The following is a 21,668-nucleotide window of genomic DNA, read 5'->3' on the forward strand; positions in this document are numbered from 1 at the left end:
ACTTTGGAAAATAATCTCCAATAAAAGAAGTAAAATAATCCACGTGTAATATTTTTGTGTTCAATGTGGGATAACTATTGCAGATATATACTTCATATTTGCAGTGAGAGATTCATGTTAATTGACACCACAGAGCTTTTAAAGCTTCAGTGAAGAAATATAGAATTACTCTTTTTCAAATGGAGCTTTCAGCAAATGAAAATTAAGTACATTTTAATCGCAAATGGTTTGGGATTTTTAGATTGCATGCCTAAGTGAATTTCTGTATAATTTGAATGTTAGTTTTCATCAGCCTAGTGAAGAATCCACCTACAATGCTGGAGACCCAGGTTCGACCCCTGGGTTGGGAAGATCCTCTAGAGAAGGGAAAGGCTACCCACTCCAGTATTCTGGCCTGGAGAATCCCATGGACTGTATAGTCCATGGGGTCACAAAGAGTCGGACACGACTGAGCGACTTTCAGTTCACTTCACTTCTGTTCATCAGCCTAGTAGAAACTGAAGCAATTGTGAAAAAATTTTTGTTCCAATAGTTTAGAAGCTTTTGCAGGAGGAATTGGACCAGATTAGAAATGACAAGTATTAGCATATATGTTACCATTCCCTGAGTGCCAGCCCCATGGCTAATGTCCCTAATAAATCCTATCACAGATATATTTTCCTGAGTGAGATTTTTATGAAAATACTGCACTTGCCTAAAAGTTTTTGAACTGTAAAGTCTGCAAGGCAAGGTAAGTGATCATTTATATAAGTTTTTCCCATTCTGGGCTATATATCTATTGGTAAGATTTTTCATATGTCATTTGTGTTTTAAGTCTCTGAGAGGAAGTTTTTAGAAATCAAAAAGCTGGGGATTGGTCATATTGCACGTACTTGTAACAACTGTATTAATAACATCTGGTTTTCTCCTAATCAATCTGAAAGTGTAATTGTAAGAAGCTGAACTCCATTTAAAAATACTATATATAGTACAAGTAGATAATTTTGTGATTTATTTTAAAAATCAGAGTGTTAGGAAGACATTAAAACAAGATATTTGAGAGTAGATACTAAAAGAGAGCTGACAGTGTTTCAGTTGTTAAGTTTTTAAATATTTTTTGAAGTTCTCAAATGAAAAACTTCAGTTTTTGCACGAAGTAGCCTTTAGTTTCATGACATTGTTTCCAAAATGGAGGGGCAGAGGGTAAGCATCAAAAGTACAGTGATGCTTGCACACTTGTCTGAATTTAGAAGAAAGAACAAGTAGATTTCTGTAGTAGAGAGTGAAGTCGCTCAGTTGTGTCCGACTCTTTGCCACCCCATGGACTGTAGCCTGCCAGGCTCCTCTGTCCATGGGATTTTCCGGGCAAGAACACTGGAGTGGGTTGCCATTTCCTTCTCCAAGGGAATCTTCCTGCCGCAGGGATCAAACTTAGGTCTCCCGCACTGTAGGTAGACGCTTTATCGTCTGAGCCACCAAGGGATATGTGTGCAGTAGAGAGAGATATGTCAAAAAGAAGTATTTCCAGTATGGTGTTTGTTGAAATTTGTGTCAAGTATAACAGGTAAAGAGAAAGTTCAAAGTTAGTCATCTGAATTACTTAGTTATTTAGAAGATGCATTTTGAAAACTCATTAACCTGGATTCAGTTGGAAAAGAGCCTGAAATTATATGGAGATGTTATCTCTTTGCACATTATTTCTCCTCAAGTAGGTATTTTAATGAATTCAGTGTATTAATGAGAATTCATTAATTCAGCGTGACTACAGATTTTAATTGGAGAAGGAAATGGCAACCCACTCCAGTATTCTTGCCTTGGAAATCCCATGGAGGGAGGAGGAGACTGGTGGCCTGCAGTCCATGGGGTCGCAGAAGAGTCGGACACAACTTAGTGACTAAACAACAACAGGTTTTAATATATTTAAATATTTATCTTTACTTCCAAGAATGAGTAAAATTGTGTTGTCTTCTTAACCATTGTTGAAAGTTCCTTTTTCCTTAACATCATTCAAGGATTAGAGAAGTTCTCTGTGACCATTAAGAGAAATTGTTAAATCACTTAACAATGGTTCTTCCCACAAATTACTCAGATACTTGGCAGGTGTTGCTCATTCTTCATTCTGTTGGGGAAAAACCAAATTGTTTTTTGAGAAAATCTTGGTACAGTTGTTTGTGCTCTCATGCCCTGTGGATGTGGGCAGTTGTCCTGCTTAGACAGCATCTCACCTTCTAAGAGGTTGTCTCTCTCCCTTTCAGAACCAGTTGACTCAGCATATTGATCTGCCTTTACCTTGTAATGCACACACTCTTAAAGCCAGGCTCCAGTCATAGAGCATAAACACAAAGTTCCTGTGCCTCTTTACCTATCAAGAGCTCAGTTGACGGAAGTCATCTTTGGAAGATTGTCTGAGGAATATGGAGCTTATTATTTATTTTTCTAGAAACACTTAAGATTTCTTCTTGCATTGAGTCTGTCAGAGAGCAGTATGGCATGCTGCTTTGTCCTCTCCTCCCTGCCTTTGCTCATGAACTGTGTTTTGACCTTATGAGACAGTCTCTGCTGATGGATACTCTTAAGTGAAGAATCATCTGAAACCCACTATTAGAATTGTATAAGGATGTTGATTAGGACATTGTTACCGCATTATACAGTGTCTCCTTCATAAACATACACAGGAGGAACTCTTCTCTGGTTTTATTACAGGAATAATTATGCCTCTCCTCAGTTCTCCAAGTACCTGAATTGTTTTTATTATATGGTTCCTATAATTCATGTTTTAACTGGTTGTATTCTCGTTGTGATGGCTTTAGTGGGCTCAGAGCCAAATTTGGGGCCCACCTCTAACGGGTATTTAGAAAGGACTTCATTATAAGCATTTGCACTAACTTCACCCATACATTATTTCTTATTTATCTTGTTTATTTTCCCCTAATCATGTACTCCTATGTCAAATTGTATATATATCATTCTAGGCTACTTTAAATCCCTTGTAAAATAAAACAGGGTATATGTAAGTAAATTTAGAAATTTTAAAAAATTAGGATATTAAGAATCTAGTAAGCCAATTTTTTTTCCAGGGAGGGGGAGGCTAGTATGAATGGATAACAAAACACTTAATTTTATTTAATGAATATTATTGCATCTTAAGCAGTAGATTCATAGTCAACAGTAGATAAGTGACAATGACATTTTCACAATATAATAACAGTTTGTAATTTATTTTATATTTCTCCCTTTAACTTTTTTTTACTGTAGCAATGCCTTTTTTATAAAGTGTGAATTAATTTTAGGACTTTATGACTTTACAATTGGGGGGAAAACTTATTGAGCAATGTGTCCTGGATTTTAGTTTGGAGAACCTGATCTTCATAAAGATAATTCCATTTTATGATATTGTTCATGAAAACATGGTTTTATTTGTAGTTACAGTTTTTAAAATGTGATTAAGAGGAACCTTCCCAACTATAATACAAGTAAGTATAATGATAAAGGCAAAGCCAGTAGCTGGGGTTGTCCTTATCTCCGAAAGCTTGGCATCCTGGAAAAAATAGTGAGCATTGAAATTAGATCTGAATTTGAATCCCACTGCAAATGAATTATATACCCTTCGGTGAGTTGTTAATATTTATGACCATTAGTTTCTTATTTTGGAAGTAAATGATCTCACAAAGTTATAAGGATTAAATGAAATATTTCCCAGATAATATTGGCATGATCAGCTATTCAATAATTTGGATTTCTTCTTCTCTGAATATTCAATTGATTTTTATCAGGTGATTTTAAAAAATTATTAGGAATTTCTTCTTTGGGTAATTACAGTGTTCAATTTAGGATGAAAAATGTGGTTTCCTCTTTCTTTGAATATTGCTTTGATTAGTGATAGAACAGGTTAGGTCAGAGCAAATTAAATGCTTAAAGAGATGAAGGAAGGGATGGAACATATATTTGCTTTAGCAGCTTTGGCCATGGGATTACTAACTAATAATCTGAGACCAGTTTCTCTGAAGAATTCCTGTTTGTTCTCTTTTGTAGGTAAAATATGTTTTAAAAGGTGGGAGTATATGTTCTTTGAAGTAAAAATTATTAGTCTGTTCTAAGAAAATCATGCAGTTATGGAAGAAGCAATGTGAGTAAAGATGTCTATTGTAGTGTAGTAGTGTTTATATTGTTAGTGTGTATGAAACAGCTGTGCTGCTGCTGCTAAGTCACTTCAGTCGTGTCTGACTCTGTGCGACCCCATAGACGGCAGCCCACCAGGCTCCCCTCTCCCTGGGATTCTCCAGGCAAGAGTGTTGGAGTGAGGTGCCATCCCCTTCTCCAATGAAATAGCTATGCTGCTGCTAAATCGCTTCAGTCGTGTCCGACTCTGTGCGACCCCATAGACGGCAGCCCATCAGGCTCCCCCATCCCTGGGATTCTCAAGGCAAGAACACTGGAGTGGGTTGCCATTTCCTTCTCCAAATAGCTATAATGCCCATCAATAAGAAATGAGTAGATTGTGGTTCACATATTTTTGAAATTATGGTAAATGATTGGTAAAATGGAAAATGGTTATGGCTTAGATAAGGAGGGTAAAACTTGTTTGCATACTTTGAGGATAGCCCTATAAGTATCATTTGAAGGAAATATGGTTGTCAGTAGTGATTTTATGAAATTTGCCTCTTTTTATTTGTTTTAGGGTAACAGAAAAGCACAGATGACTTATGCTTCTAACTTTAGTAACAGCCTTATTAAAAGATACAAGCTCATTTTTTTTAAAAGAGGATAGAAAAATGTATATTAAAAAGTAAAAGTGTTAAAATCTTGAGTAAATTAGACACTGCTTCTCTGCTTATGTGTATATACCTGAATGAGTTACATTTTCCCCCTACAGATGGGATAGTCCTTTACTTCTAAAACTTGTTCTCTTTCCCATCATCAGTATAACAAGAGTCTTGTTAATGGCTACAGTGTATGGTACCTGTAATATATACCACAGTTTATAAACTCACCTGTATTGGATATTATGGTAGTTTGTAGTTTTGTTCTTATGAACAAGCTGCAATGAACATTTATGTATTTTGAATCCAATTTACATATTTATATTTTTATTGTTTGTTTTTATTTTTGTTACATATTTATATTTTTAAACCCAACTTATTTATTTTTAAACCCCACTTTTTAAAAAGTATAATAGTTACGCTATATTATTGGGCATTCTTTGCTTTCCTGTCTGTTTCATCATCCCAGTAGTTAGCTGGTTAAGTTCTGTCATATCAATGTGTACTATGTATACTATGCTTAATGTTTCTTTTGTATCCACAAAAAATCTCATGAAGGAGAAATTTCAGTAAATACCTAGGAAGTGATATTTTGGTAATTATGAGATACCACATCACTGACTAGTGTTTTAGAGTCTCAGGAAGTAGTATAACTTATAGAGATTAAAAACTTCCCCTACTAACGCATATATATGGAATTTAGAAAGATGTAACAATAATCCTGTGTACGAGACAGCAAAAGAGACACTGATGTATAGAACAGTCCTTTGAACTCTGTGGGAGAAGGAGAGGGTGGGAAGATTTGGGAGAATGGCATTGAAACATGTAAAATATCATGTATGAAACGAGTTGCCAGTCCAGGTTCAATGCATGATACTGGATGCTTGGGGCTAGTGCACTAGGACGACCCAGAGGGATGGTATGGGGAGGGAGGAGGGAGGAGGGTTCAGGATGGGGAACATTTGTATACCTGTGGCGGATTCATTTTGATATTTGGCAAAACTAATACAATTTTGTAAAGTTTAAAAATAAAATTGTAGTTGGGAAAAAAAATAATAAATAAATAAATATTAAAAAAAAAAAAGAAAAATTATGACCAACCTAGATAGCATATTAAAAAGCAGAGACATTACTTTGCCAACAACAACAAAAAAAATAAAGTAATGTATATCGAGTAAAAGTTATTTCTTATGAAATACTTTTCATTAATATTATTCTAAGTTCAATGTAAGATCACTGGGAAAACTTTTTCCATATGAGATGCAATTAATAATAGTAGGACACATTTTAGAAAAGAAACAGAGTCCGTACAATTAGAATATATTTTAAGTGAACTGAACTGTTAGTTAAGTTGAACTTGCTTTTCTGTTATGGTATAGTGGCCAAAGAGTTCATGCTTGAAACTCACACGTGGATTTGAATCCCAGCTCTGCCATTTTCTGTCTGTGCAGGCACTTCAGTCAGCCTCTCATCTGTAAAATGGAAAGAATAATAATGTCTTCTTACAAAGTTGTGATGCAAGTATTCATTCATGTAAAAGTTAAAACCGGTTCCTAGCAGTAATAAACAATACAAATGTAAGCTTTTAACATTAATATCAATTTCTTGTTGAATGCTATTGAACTTATAAGAATTGAGGACCAAATGATGAAGTTTTTTCTTTTATATTTCATTTTATATTTTCATTAAGCATTTATTCAGACTGGACTATGAGCCAGGCATTACTCTAAGGCTTATGTAATATAGAACTGAATAAAACAGAAGACCCTTTCTGCCTGCAAGGTGCTTATGATGAGTGGAAAAGACAAACATCATGTTTAATATTTGAACTTTACCATGGACCAGGCCCTTTTCTAAGCCTATTAACAAAAGTTATCACATTTAATCCTAACAAAACATCCCACAGATGAGATGTAAATATTATCCTCATTTTATATATGAGGCTGAGAGAATTTAATTAACTTCCTCAAGGTTATATAGCTTCTAACTGGCAGAACTGGAATTAAAATTCAGGTAGTCTTAATACCAAAGCCCCAGTCCTTATTTAACCACTCTGTTGGATGGTAGATAAACATACAGTAATAAATTGTGATTATTGAAGTTTGCAGGGTACTGATTAACCCTAGCCTTCTTTTTGCTGAATAGATACAGAAGTCAAATAGAGATACAAATAGAGATAAAAATATGTACTTTATTATTGAACAGCTGATACAGAGAATGATCTGGACAGGCAGCTCAAATGGGTGTCTTCTTTCTTCCCAGTGCATTGAATTTGCACACTCAGGCACAGGCAGGTCAGCTCGAAACCTGTGGCATTGCTTGCTCCTGGAGGCACCAACAGGCTGCTCAGCAGAGGAGAGGGAGAAAGCTCTCAGCCTGCAGGTAGGCAGGCAAGACTTTGAGGTGGAGAGCTGAGGAGGACGGGTCACACAGGAGCAGTGGCCATTTTCCCAGTCTCAGGAGCACCTGAGAGGGCTTCCGAGAGGAGTGTAACTTAGTTGGTACTTCCAAGAGGGAAGAAGGTCCTGTTTGCTGGCTTTGTAGGAACAAGGGGAGCGGGAGAAGAAAGGACCCCTGTCCCTTCACGTAGGGTAAGGAAGGAAACAAGGAGGCTGTTGTGACAGAGCATGACTGCTGGAGGAGTTATGATGACTCTTAGAAACGTCTCTTAGACACATTTAAGGCAGGGCTTGAAGGATAAGGATTCGGCTGTGGCGGGGGCGGGTCGTAGAGTTGAAAGTGGAGGAGAAGAGCATCTCAGGGCCCAGGGACAGCTTGTGTGAGGGGTTTAAGGAACTGAAGGGAGTCAGCATGTTCAGAACATGGTGAGGGGAAGGAAGGAGTTGCATAGGAACAGGCCGGAGTGGTTGTTGGTGGTCAGGTCGCCTGAGCCTCGTAGGTTGTGACGGGAAATGTGCGTTTTATATGCCCAGGAAATCCCTTGAAGGATTCAAAGCAGGGGAGTGGTGTCATCTAATTTATATTTTTAAAGATTGTATTAGGTGGGGGTGGGGTGGAGAGTACATCATGTGTGTCATGCTCAGTTGTGTCTGACTGCAACCCGGTGGACCGTAGCCCGCCAGGCTCCTCAGTCCATGGGACTTCCCGGGCAAGAATACTGGAGTGGGTTGCCTTTTCCTTCTCCAAGGGATCTTCCAGACCCAGGGATCAAAGGCACGCCTCTTGTGTCTCCTGCATTAGAAGGTGAATTTTTTTTTTTTAACCACTGAGCCACCTGGGAAGCTGGAGAGTACTTTAGAAGGGAATAAAACAGGAGGCAGGGAGATGAGTATTGGAAGACAAACTGCTGGTGAGTGTGACCTGGACTAGGATGGAAGCACTGAAAATGAAGAGCAGTTGAATTTGAGATGTATCTTGGAGGTGGAAACCACAAGACCTTCTGATGGATTTGGTTGGGGCCAGGAGGCTGGAGGAAAAGGAGAAATAAAGGATGACACTTTAAATGTCTAGCTTGAGCAACTGAATGGAAAGTCTGTTTGTTTGAGATAAAGGAGGCAGGGAGAAGAACAGTTCTGGGTGTTCTGAACTTGGCTAAATTTAAGTTGTCCAGGAAGGTAGTCAGGTTCTGGGAAGAGATTTCAGTGGGAAACAGATTTGGGAATTTTCAATATGTAGATGGCATTTAATTTAAAGTCATGGGTATAGATGAGAACCCCCAGGAGAACACAGAAGAGGGCCTGGTGCTGTGTCCTAAAGAACCCCAGCATTCAGAGTTTGAGTAGAGGAACCATACAGAGGTGCTACTGTGGAAGTCAGGGAAGACCAGGAGAGCGACTGGTCCAGTGGCTGAGGCTTCACACTTCCAGTGCAGGGGGGCCTGTTTGATCCCTGGTCAGGGAACTAGATCCCACATCCCATAACTAAGAGTTCTTATGCCACAACTAAAGATCCCAGGTGCCCCAACTAAGACCTGGAGTAGCCAGATAGATAAAACATAAATATTTAAAAATTAATAAATAAATACTATAAAGAAAAAACCAATAGAATGTGCTGACAGGAACCATAGGTTGGCATTGTTTAGAGAAAGGAAAAGTGTTAACCATGTCAGTTGCTAATCCAGAAAAGTGGCCGTTTGGTAATAGAGGTCATTAACGACCTGAGAAGAGACGTTTCAGTTGGGTGGATTGAGGAAAGAATGGAAGCAGAGGAAGTAGTGCTTCGCAAACCATAAGATGTGTGTGAATTACTTGGGGATCTCGTCTACTTTGGGGCCTGAGAATCTTCATTTCTAAAGACCCGCCAGATAATGCAGTGCTGCTGGTCCATGGAGTACTAGAGGTATAGATTAGTGGTCCTCCGAGTTCACTGTGTGTTAGAATTATGTGGTCAGCTTGATACAAAATAGGGTTCAGAGTTTCTGACTCAGTAGTTCTGGGATGTCACCTGAGCATTTGCATTTTTTATAAGTTCCTGGGTGACACTGATGCTGCTGGTTTAGAAATCACACTTTGAGAACCGCTAGGGAATTTTAACTGTAATGGGGAGGTTTCAAGGGAAACTTTTTGTTTGTTGAGGATGAAAAATAACCAGCACATACTTAACTGATGAGAATGATCCAGGTGAAGATGAGAATAAAGAGAAAAAGGGGACAAAGGAGTGAATTCCTTGAGAATATGAGGAGGATGGCACCAAGGCGTGTATTGAGGTCTTGGATTTTGTAAGAAAGGGAGGGTGTCCTTAGTTACAGAACGAGAAAAAGCAGAGATGGGTCCCAGTGTAGAAGGGTGTGTAGGTAGATTTACTGGTAGACAGGTGGAGGTCTCTTCTGATGTTTTCTGTTTTCTCAATGAAGACAAGAGCAGCTCCTGAGGGAGGAGGGTAAGTGGAGGTTTGAGGGGAGAGAGAGAGTGTCAGATGGAGTTTGAGTAGAAAATGGACTTAGTAAAAAAAAGTGGCCGCATTGGGAACCTTATTTGGGATTAAGATCAGAAATTAAGAACGAAACCATTCTGTATGATTGTGCATTCTTTTTTCTCCAACCACAGTTTTTGGATTCTCAACAAGGAGAATAAATAGTTAAGATCATCCAAAGTTAGAGTCTATCTGGGTGAGTGTATCAGACCGGGTAGGGAGTTTTATAAGAGAACATAGTCTAAGGCAGGCAAGAAGGGAAATGAAGACGGGAGGGCTGAAGGGTAGAAACAGTCAATGAATTCTTGTAGTCAGGATACAAATAAGCTAATAGGAGCAAAGTAAAAGGCATAGGAAGTTTGAGATATCATTCACCGTTTTGTAGGCAGGCAGCTTTTGGTGGTGATAGAGCCCAGGGTGTGACCGTGGAGGTGGAGTTCGGATGACCTTGGACAGGGTGGAGTTTCCTGGAGAGGCCAGGAAACCGAGAGGCCAGGAAGTTGCCTGTACCCTCCACCTGGATGCTGAAGTTGCCAAGAATGATGACAGAAGTTGGGAGGGGAGAGAGACTTTGAGATAGGAACTAACTTTTCGGTGAGTGATGGAAAATTCCAAGTCAGTGGATAACAGCAACCGAGAGGGAAGGATGGTGGTGAGCAGGAGCTTTTGTAAATCAAGGGGAAAATTATGGTCTGGAAGTGGAAACAGCTGGCAAGGAGAACACCTACCCCACCTGCTAGCCGTGAGACACCTGGGAAACGAGAGAGTCCACTCTAAGGCATGTCTGTCAGAGGAGCAGTGCCTTCAAGAGACAGCCTAGCTCCAGTTAAAGCAAGGAGATGGAGGAAAAGTTCAGAAGTTGAAGATCTACTGGAGTTTATTACACACTGGGAATTGAAAGGCAGGGACATAGTGTAAGCATTTGGGAGTAAAGGGAGGGGAACTTCTGGAGCCATTACATAGAGAGTTTGGTGACAATAGATAATCAGAAAGTCTTGAATGTGCGGATTAAAGATTAAGATAAATAGGAGAGTGAGACATGATGGAATTAGCCTGTACAGTCTCCAAAAATAATTAAAATACACACATGTTTCTTGCTGTAGCTGTCCTGTGTGGTCTAGCCTTTGCCTGTATCTCTGACCTTACTCTTTTCCAAGCTCCCCATACTCCCTATGCTCTGCCTGCACAGGCTGTTTCTCCTGTCACTCCAGCATGACTTTGCTCTTCTGAGAGGCAGCGTAGCAAAGTGGTGGTTAGCGTGAGGTGGTTAGTGTGAGCTCTGAGTCCAGACTTCCTGCACTGTTACTTTCTAGATTTGTGATTGTGGGCAAGTTGTTTAACCTCTCTGTGCTTCAGTTTCCTTATCTGTAAATGGGGGGAATGATAATAAAGACTCAGTAAATGTTAATAATATTTTTCTGCTTGAGGCTCTTTTCCCCTGTATCTTTACACGGTTGCTACTTATCATTCACTTCCCTCAGCTCAAATGTACTTCCTCCAGCATCATAGCTAATGTAGCCTAGCTCCACCAGCTTTCTGTTACTCTTTATCCCGTTATTCTGTTTTAATCATAGCATTCATCACCATTTGAAATTTATTTTATTATTCTGCTCTTCCTCTCTCCCCCTATTCCCTGAGGTCAGAGATATGTTAACTTATTCCCGACTGTTACCTGAGCTTCTAGAAAGTGACAAATACTTTGTATTTCATAAAGAAATTTTTATGCCAACTCACTGTCCTGAAAACATGGTGGTTTCCAAGGTCTCTCTCTGATCAGGCAGCATTTGGTGGCAAAGAGACAGTGAGGCCTCGGCCAAGGAGATGGACGGAATCCAGCTCTTTGTCCCAATCTGTTGGCTCATCTAGATCAGGTGGCTGCCTATTTTTGTGTTATTGGGACACAGCCACATCCATTTAAAAATTTATTATCGGCTGCTTTCCAGTTCCAACCATGGAGTTGAGTTGTTGAGACAGAGACCCTATGCCTCACAAAGTTTAAAATACTCTCTAGCCCTTCACGGAAAAAGTCTGCTGATCCTTGATTTAGATGCATAGAAAAAAAAAAAAAACAAGGAAACACCAAAAATGATTAACATTACTTTGCATAGTGGGATTATAGGTCATTTTAAGTTTTATTTTCATAGTTATTTTGTATTTTATTATAAGCCCATTTAATTTAGAAATCAAATAGCCTTATAAATACTAATTTTGATATATTTAGAGAACATTTAATGATGAATTTTTTGTTTTTTTCCCTTAGTGCTGCTTTTGACACAAAAACTGGGTTACGTGTCGCAGTGAAGAAGCTATCCAGACCATTTCAGTCCATTATTCATGCCAAAAGAACCTACAGAGAACTGCGGTTACTTAAACATATGAAGCATGAAAATGTAAGTTATTAATTCAAGGCAGAATAAATTCTGCTGTTTAATAGACTAGAAGAGTTGTGTTTTAATTACTACAAATGGAAATGCATTAGAGTACATTAAACTTTGGACCATCCTTGTACTGGGGTGTTAGAGGCCACTGCATTATGTCACGTAGCTACTGAAAGACTTGGGATGAAATTGGTACATCTTCCTGGAGTTTGGGTATTAGTTAAAGCTTTTTACAGGGAAAGCCTATAAAAAAATTTTTTAAATAAAAATGAGTATTATGAGATAAAGCAAAATTCACAAGGATTTTAAAGAGAAAGTACTACAAAGAAGTTTTGTATTCTTGTTTTACTTAAGACTGTATTATCAGAGTATGGGAATCCATGGTATTTTGTGGTGTTGTGGGTGTTTTCAGTGGAGAAGTTTGAGGAAGAGTGCCTTAGGTTCACTAAATAGGTATTATTTTCTAGATAATTTAATATTATAATTTTTCCTCTGAATCTTCAAAAGACGGCCTTTCCAGATTCAGGTATTTTAATAAATGTGACACAGACATTGTTTAAGTTAAATATAATGTTTTCTTTGCTGTCAGTTTGGAAATTTGAAAACAATGCCATCCTGCATAGGAGGGTTTATAAATCCTAATAGCAGAAATAAATGAATGCAATTGGATTATTAGAGGAAAGTGGAAAAAAAACAATTGACTGAGGACACTTATTTTCCATTTCAAAATCAAGTTTAAAAAGATTTATGTGATTGCTGTATGAAAGGAATTGTAAAATTTGTAGCATTATAGAAACAATGGCCTTAGAGATTTTAGAATCATTTGACCCGATTGATGGTTACTGTGTAGAAAAAAAATCACAATCTAGAAATTACCTGGCTATTCAGACTTTTTTCTGTTTCAATTATTGAATTTTTTTGTCTTCAGAGTAAGAAAAATGTATCAAAATACATTTGTTTCACAAAGTGCAGATTTCTTCTAAATTGAGAGCATGGTCACTTAAATTTGGAGTTGGATTATGGATTCTTCTTATTTATTTTCATGTTTTAATTGCATACTATTGAGAAAGTCCCCTTTTCCACAGACAACTTCCTTTCCTCGGTGTAATTTTATATGAGCATTCATGTGCAAACTTGAATTTTTAAAAAGTTCAGTGCAGAGCTGCAGCCTTCCTAATCAGTGACATGTTTATAAGAAGTTGAAATATGTGGAAAGAGCTGGCTGGAGAAGCTTCATTCCGAAGTCTGCATAAAATCAAGGTGGCCTGGCAGCTTAACTGATGGGTTTACATATGGTTTTTAACACAGTTGATTATGCATGTTGTTTTTCATTACACATTAATAAATGTGACAGAGACACTGTCATAGCTTTTTAAATATAAAGAATACTTTGAAAATGGAATGCAAGCCAAACATTTATGGAACCCCAAAGCACCTCCAAGAGGCCCCAGGATCCCACTGCTGTTGCCTATGCTAATTTAAGAACGTCTAGTTTTAGAAGATTACCAGCACTATAATTTATTGTTCTGCTTTATTTCATGGTCATTTTAAGCCAGTGTTTATGGCAAAAAATTATTTTGGGTTATCTGAATCCATGCCTTGGCTTTTCTAATGATCACTAAAACAACCTTATTTAGTATTTTCTATTTTAATTTTCTGTTCTGAGATCCTTTGAAATGTGTCTTATATGATATTGGGCTGGTTACATTTGGCCCATTCTGTGTTTGTAGAATGGAGAAGGAAATGGCAACCCACTCCAGTGTTCTTGCCTGGAGAATCCCAGGGACAGGAGAGCCTGGTGGGCTGCGGTCTGTGGGGTCGCACAGAGTCGGACATGACTAAAGCGACTTAGCAGCAGCAGTGTTTGTAGAAACGAAGAGGTGGCAAGAATACACAGAAGAACTATTAAAAAAAGGTCTTAATGATGGATAACCACGATGGTGTGGTCACTCACCTAGACCCGGACATCCTGGGCTTGAAGTCAGGTGGGCCTTGGGAAACATTAGTACGAACAAAACTAGTGGAGGTGATGGAATCCCAGCTGAGCTATTTAAAATCCTAAAAGATGATGCTGTTAAAGTGCTGCACTGAGTATGCCAACAAATTTGGAAAACTCAACAGTGGCCACAGGACTGGAAAAGGTCAGTTTTCATACAATCCAAAAGAAGGGCAATGCCAAAGAATGCTCAGACTACTGTACAATTGTGCTCATTTCACATACTGGCAAAGTAATGTTCAAAATCCTTCAAGTAGGCTTCAGCAGTATATGAATCAAGAACTTCCAGATGTACAAGCTGGATTTAGAAAAGGAAGAGGAACCAGAGATCAAGTTACCAACAGCCATTGGATCATAGAAAAGCAAGGGAATTCCAGAAAAACATCTGCTTCATTGACTACACTAAAGCCTTTGACTTTGTGGATCACAACAAGCTCTGGAAAATTCTTAAAGAAATGGGAGTACTAAACCACCTTACCTGTTTTCTGAGAAACCTATATGCAGGTCAAGAAGCAACAGTTAGAACTGGACATGGAGCAACAGACTGGTTCAAAATTGGGATAGGAGTACGTCAAGGCTGTATATTGTTACCCTGCTTATTTAACTTATATGCAGAGTACATCATGTGAAATGCCAGGCTGGATGAATCACAAGCTGAAATCAAGATTGCCAGGAGAAATATCAACAACCTCAGATATGCAAATGATACACCACTCTAATGACACAAAACGAAGAGGAACTAAAGAGCCTCTTGATTAGGGTGAAAGAGGAGAGTGAAAAAGCTGGCTTAAAACTCAGCTTTCAAAAAACCAAGATCATGGCATCTAGTCCCATCACTTCATGGCAAATAGTTGTGGAAAAAATGTCAGATTTTATTTTCTTGGGCTCCAAAATCACTGCAGATGGTGACTGCAGCCATGAAATTAAAAGACACTTGCTCATTAGACAAAGCTAGACAGCATATTAAAAAGCAGAGATATAACTTTGCAGACAAAGGTTTGTATCGTCAAAGCTATGATTTTTCCTGAAGTCCTGTAAGGGTGTGAGTCTAGTTGCTAAGTTTTGTCTGACTCTTTTACGACCCCATAGACTGCAGCCCGTCAGGCTCCTCTGTCCATGGGATTTCCTGGGCAAGAATACTGGAGTAGGTTGCCATTTCCTTCTCCAGGAGATCTTCCTGACCCAGGAATCGAACCTGCATCTCCTGCATAGGAGGTCGGATTCTTTACCACTGAACCACCAGGAAAGCCCACAACGAGTGTGAGAGTTGGACCATAAAGACGGCTGAGTATTGAACAATTGATGGTTTTAGTTGTTCCACAGTATGTGGGATCGTGCTGGATCAAGGATCAAACCCATGTTTCTGGCATTGGCAGGTGGGTTCTTTATCACTGAGCCACCAGGGAAACCCGATTGAAAAACAATTGAGGACATGAGAATAGTCATATGTTAAATGACAAGGCAGGGTATAAAATTATACATAGTATTACTCCAGTTTAATTTATGTACATCAGAAAAATCGAAGTATCTCAAAATATTAGTGATAATGGATAGTACTATTGTAGATAATTTTGGTTTTCTTATATACGGTTGTCTGAATAAGAAGATGATTGATAACCATCTTTCCTTTGGAAAAAGATGCAAAGGCTTTCCAGGGCAATTTTTTGGTTTGTTTCCCTTTTGGGTTCAGTTTGTAATTGAAATTAGTTTTAAAAATTGGTATTTGGTTGAATGGCATAACTTTCTGATTAGAAGGCTCTTTTTCATGATAATATTTTGAGTGTTAGCATATTTTACTTTTAGAGCTGTTATGGGTCAGTTTTCATGAAGGCCATTTAGCTTTTGTTTGTTTCACTTCCAGATACTCTTAAATCTTGCTGGGCATATTACACGTGAATTGTGTGTCTTGCTTGCCTTCTTAGTGCCTAGCTTTGTAGAAATGAGTCGTCTGGGTTTCAGGAGGAACTGGGGAAGAGGGGTATGGTAAGTGTGGATTGAATGAGTGAAAGTCACTCAGTCGTGTCCAACTCTTTGTGACCCCATGGACTATATAGTCCATGGAATTCTCCAGGCCAGAATACCGGAGTGGGTAGCCGTTCCCTTCTCCAGGGGATCTTCCCAACCCAGGGATCGAACCCAGGTCTCCTGCATTGCAGGCGGATTCTTCACCTGCTGAGCTACCAGGGAATCCCAAGAATACTGGGGTGGGTAGCCTGTTCCATCTCTAGCGGATTAATCAGCATAAATCCATGAGCAGAAAAACTGCTCAAAGACAGTGGGTTACTGAGTATTAAAGTAGCTCTTTGTTTTTTCTTTGTGTAAAGTTAGCTTTTTTTTTTCCTTCCATTTTTATAGTCTGATCTAAATACCTGATACTGATTAAGGGAATTACCCTGGGACTTCCCCTGGTGCTCCAGTAGTTAAGAATCTGGCTGCTGATGCAGAGGACATGGGTTTCATCCCTGAGCAGGGAAGATTCCACATGCCGCGAGGCAACAACGCACATGCATCACAACTTCTGAGTCCTCAATCTGCAGCCTGCGAGCCACAGCTGCTGCAGCCTGAGGGCTCGAGGGCTTCTTGTTGGTCTGCAACAGGAGAATCCGCTGCAGGGAGAAGCCCAGGTACTGCCGCGAAGAGTAACCCCCGCTTGCTGCAGCTGGAGAAAGCCCACCTGCAGCAATGAAGACCCAGGGCAGCCAAAGTAAATACATTAATTTAAAATATATATATTTATTTATTTGGCTGCATTGGGCCTTAGTTGAGGCAGGATCTTCACTGAGGCATGCGGGATCTTTTGCTGTGGCTCCAGGGCTCAGTTGCCCCATAGCACATGGAATCTTAGTTCCCCACGCAGGGAATGAACCCAAGTCCCTGCATTGAAAGGCAGATTCTTAACCACTGGACCATCAGGGAAGTCCCAATAAATAAATTTTTAAAAAATAAAAAAATGATCTTAATATTTAGAATGTTATAAGAATAGTACCAAGACTATACTGAGAGGATATATTGGGGCTTTAAAATGTCAGTTTTGAAGATTATATAGTAATTTTCATTGAATAATACTATTTTAAAAAGAAAAATGATACTATAGCAACAGTTGTAAAAGCACAACTTTTTTCTGTTAATCGTTAAACTATTAGTGCCTGTGTAAGTTGAGTCCTAAATCTTTTTGCTTCCTGATAAGCTAATGGCTATACGTGACTAAATTCTAAAGACATGAAGATTTTAATGGTTTATTATGAAAAGTGATGTTTGACAAATAAGAGGCAAAAGTATAATTTGGGTAAAACATGAATTGGAGTCATTAAGTATATGAGGATGTGACGTTACTGAACTAGGAGCAGGATTTAATAGGAATTATTTCCTATTAAAATAAATGGTGGATAAGTTCAATATTTATTTGCTGTTTGATTTTTATGTTTTCTCACAGGTAATTGGTCTGTTGGATGTTTTCACACCTGCAAGGTCTCTGGAGGAATTCAATGATGTGTGAGTAAATCTTCTGTGTTTGCCTTCTCAGCTAGAGTTTGACGATTACCAGCCCATTTTTACTCTTGAACCACTTTGCAGTATTAGATTTAGATTCTTTATTCCTGTCACCCAACTCTTCTGGGGGATGGGGGATGGATACAGAAGAGTGCATTTGGGTGGTATATATTCGTATTTTCACCATCTCAGGCACGTTGTTCCCTATTTGGAGAGACAGTGGTGGGTTCTGGCAAGAGTTCCACGGAGAAGAGTATAGGGAGTTTTTAGCATGATTTTTATTCTCAAATTGTCTGTCCTAGCTTTTAAAAGGGTATGTTTACATCAGGAAATGTAGTGGAGCCCCGTTCCATATGGTTTCTTCCATTTCTTTTATCCTATGGGAAATACATGCTGATCTTTGAAGTATTGGATTTCTGTTCAGGGACAAGGGGCCAGCGTCACGAGTTTAGACAGCTGATAGATAGTGCTGATTGCCCCAGTTTTGTGACCACCTCTGTTGCCTTAGCCTGGAACACCTGGAAAGCAGGGCCTGAGATTCTTGGGAACCAGTAGTCAGGGTCTAGGGAAAATGAAACCGGGAAGGAGAGAAAGCTGCTATGAGAATACGTTATTAAGTTGGTCACCATTGTGGGCAACTGGGATGAAAATTACCAAGGTCTTGTAGAAAGCTGTATGGAATGCGGCTCAGATGGGAGCGTTTACTCACTGGCTCCTGACGGCACTGGCAAGAGGGCCCTCGCGTGGGGCAGTAGTGCTCTCACACGCCCAGGTTGCACATGTGTGAGTGCACAGTAGAGTCCAGAAGGTGTTGTGGGAGTTGCTCCTGTGTGAGTTCTCTGTTGTTCCTTTCCCGAAATCTGAATTAGCATACCTCCCTCTGGTCCCCGATTCACAGATAGGCTATACCATACAAGAGAAGGAACACCTCGAATTCAGAGTTACATGTTTTGTCCTATTGAAATTTTGGTATTTCTGGAAAGGATGACTGTTGTGAGAAATTGCAGACCCTGGCTGCCCTTCCACAGCCTCTACTCTCTGTTGACGCCAGGGATGAACTTAACTCCACCCATCCTGAGTTCAGTTTCTCCTTCCCTTATCCTAGGCCAAGTGCCCATTTCCCAGAGAGCAAGCTTGGCAGGTGGGGGAGATATACTATGTTTGAGCTTGTGTGTTCTGTCTAATGAAAGGGGAAAAGAAATGTAGAATATTAAATAGAGAAGGAGGAAAGGTAACAAAAAATTTCCCACCACTTGAGGTTAGTTTAAGGCATGTGATATGACTGAGAGTAGACGGTGAGAAAAGGGGAGTCTGGTCTAAGTGCAAGAACTCCCACCCACATTAACCTTGATCCTGCTGATGAAAGTTTGAGACTCGAGCAAAGGAAGGGAAAAAAAGATAATAACTAAGAACATCTGTGCTTCCTGAGCCCTGCTTGACATTACTATAAAGCCTCCTTACTGGGTGCTACCCTGGCAGGGGCATGTGTGTTGCAAGTTATTGAGTCCTGCTGTAGACTGTGCTTGGAGAAGAGAATATTGCAACTGCTTTTTTTTTTTCCTTTACATTAATTAATTTTTACTTTTTTGAGGAATTAATTTTTTAGAGCAGCTTTAAGTTTACCACAAAATTGAGAGCTTTCCCCATTATCAACATCATTCAACAAGAATGATATATGTGTATATATATATATATATATTTTTTTTTTTTAACCAAGAATGAAGCTATTTGATGCATCATAATTACCCAGAGTTCATAGTTTATTGTAGGAGTCACTCTTAGTATTGTACGTTCTATGGATTTAGACAAATGTATAATGTCATACCATTATAATATGTTACAGTATATTCTCACTGCCCTAGGAATGATGATTTTTTTATATTCTACGTGTGGAAAAATTGCTAAAGTATTAATAATATACTTGGAAAACATTTGAATCAGGATTGAGCTCTAGCTCAAAATGTTAGGTGTGATGAGGATTGACTTTTTTCTTTTTTTAAGAAAGGAATTGATTTGTTGACCTGGGCTAATGCTGTATTTTGCCTCTCTCAGGCATATGAAAGTGGATTACGAGCCTGTTTTCCCTGTGTCAACAAGCATATAAGGCTTGTGTCTTTGAGAGGTTAAGTTTTATCCATTGTAGGGCCTGTTGGCTCTTTTATCCTTTTGAAGGCCCATTGACTACAAGCATACCCATTGAACAGAAGTTGCATTTATTTCTTCATTCATTCAACAAACACCAAGCAGGAATGTATTCTTTCTACTTAACGGGAGCTAGGTTCTATTTACTTATTAATTTCCAGCTTTATTGAGATATAACTGCAATACAACACTGTGTGATTTGGGTCATGATTCTTTATAAACAAGATCTTAGTTCACCTGTCGGGGGCAAATCTCAGTACTGTGTGTTGAGTGTTAGAACAGGGCTCAGGATAATCAGAAACACTGGTCTTTTCCCTGATGAAATCACAATCTTGTTGGGGAAATAAGTTAAAGACACTTTTGGAACCAGTTTAACAGTTGGCTATAAGACCTTGGACAGGTCACTTTGCCTCTTTGGGTCCCAGTTAATGTCTGTAAAAGGATGAAAATTGGGGGGGTTCACTTCTGAAGTGTTTTCAATCCCAGAGAATCCGTGAAAATATAATGATGAACCTAAAGGATATCTTTTGGGAAATGTTTCATTGTTATCTTTTTATGATGTATGTATCACTGAGAAAAAAATTAGTGCTCTTTTAAGACTGTGGTTATTTCAGTGTTTTCCAAAGTCATTTTGGAATTTGCACAGGAGGTCAAACATCTTCACTGACAGTTGCAGAGTGTGCAAATTTAAATACTTTGAGAAAACTGGTATATCGTAGGCTCAGTGTTATGCAACACAGTACCTGCACTTCCTAAATGCATTCAAATGCACATTAAAATAGCGTAAACGAAGACTGAGGCTCAAATGATTCTGCAGGCTGCTGTGTTTAGAGCAGACAGTAATTTTGAACAAGAATTTTCTGTGCTAATTAAAATCTCTATTTTGCATATTTATAGTTGGCTTTAAATCTTGTGTTATGTGTATTTGTCCCTTTACATTTCAGTTAGCACTTTACATTTATCATACACTTCAACTTGTTCAGTTCAGTTCAGTTCAGTCGCTCAATCGTGTTCGACTCTTTGCGACCCCATGAATCGTAGCACGCCAGGCCTCCCTGTCCATCACCAACTCCCAGAGTTCACTCAGACTCACGTACATCGAGTCGGTGATGCCATCCAGCCATCTCATCCTCTCTCGTCCCCTTCTCCTCCTGCCCCCAATCCCTCCCAGCATCAGAGTCTTTTCCAGTGAGTCAACTCTTCACATGAGGTGGCCAAAGTACTGGAGTTTCAGCTTTAGCATCATTCCTTCCAAAGAAATCCCAGGGCTGATCTCCTTCAAAATGGACTGGTTGGATCTCCTTGCAGTCCAAGGAACTCTCAAGAGTCTTCTCCAGCACCACAGTTCAAAAGCATCAATTCTTCGGCGCTCAGCCTTCTTCATAGTCCAACTCTCACATCCATACATGACCACTGGAAAAACCATAGCCTTGACTAGACGGACCTTTGTTGGCAAAGCAATGTCTCTGCTTTTGAATATGCTATCTAGGTTGGTCATAACTTTTCTTCCAAGGAGTAAGCGTCTTTTAATTTCATGGCTGCAGTCACCATCTGCTGTGATTTTGGAGCCCAGAAAAATAAAGTCTGACACTGTTTCCACTGTTTCCCCATCTATTTCCCACAAAGTGATAGGACCAGATGCCATGATCTTTATTTTCTGAATGTTGAGCTTTAAGCCAACTTTTTCACTCTCCTCTTGCACTTTCATCAAGAGGCTTTTTAGTTCCTCTTCACTTTCTACCATAAGGGTGGTGTCATCTGCATATTCAACTTTTTACTGAATTTTAAATTTCTAGTTATTTAGGCACCCCACATACCTTCATCTGTAAGACTATACTTTTGAGAAGGGAATAATAAATAGGTGGTGAGTTCTGATCGTTAGAAGCGATGTTCAGTCACGGAATCTGATAGACCTGGTGTTTGGAAAATGTGGAGTTAGAAGATGAGTCCACCAAGTTGTTCTTGACTGCCATGTGATGTGGTTGTACAGATTACAAAATTTTATAAGATATAGCTAGATATTTTTAATGATTAGATATCATTTGGACATTT

General features: G+C 39.1%; 1 protein-coding gene and 1 long non-coding RNA gene across 4 annotated transcripts in view; one reads left to right on the top strand and one right to left on the bottom strand.

Annotated features, from left to right (window-relative positions):
• Nucleotides 1-21,668, top strand: part of MAPK14 (mitogen-activated protein kinase 14) — a 75,328-nt gene that overhangs the window by 15,148 nt on the left and 38,512 nt on the right. For both annotated transcript variants that reach the window (XM_019985720.2, XM_019985719.2), the window contains exons 2-3: nucleotides 11,872-12,001; nucleotides 17,419-17,477. In XM_019985720.2, coding sequence (XP_019841279.1) covers nucleotides 11,872-12,001; nucleotides 17,419-17,477 — 189 coding nt within the window. The remainder of the gene's footprint in view (nucleotides 1-11,871; nucleotides 12,002-17,418; nucleotides 17,478-21,668) is intronic.
• On the bottom strand, nucleotides 1,948-7,381 carry LOC139178801 (uncharacterized). Of its 2 annotated transcripts, XR_011563262.1 has the most exons (3): nucleotides 6,930-7,379; nucleotides 6,148-6,211; nucleotides 1,948-2,098 (listed from the first exon to the last, which is right to left on the bottom strand). It is a non-coding gene; the product is annotated as an uncharacterized lncRNA (long non-coding RNA). The 2 variants fall into 2 exon arrangements; XR_011563261.1 differs by lacking the exon at nucleotides 1,948-2,098 and having other exon boundaries at nucleotides 6,044-6,211; nucleotides 6,930-7,381.

This window comes from Bos indicus, chromosome 23, assembly GCF_029378745.1.
Source record: "Bos indicus isolate NIAB-ARS_2022 breed Sahiwal x Tharparkar chromosome 23, NIAB-ARS_B.indTharparkar_mat_pri_1.0, whole genome shotgun sequence".
NCBI lineage: Eukaryota > Metazoa > Chordata > Mammalia > Artiodactyla > Bovidae > Bos > Bos indicus.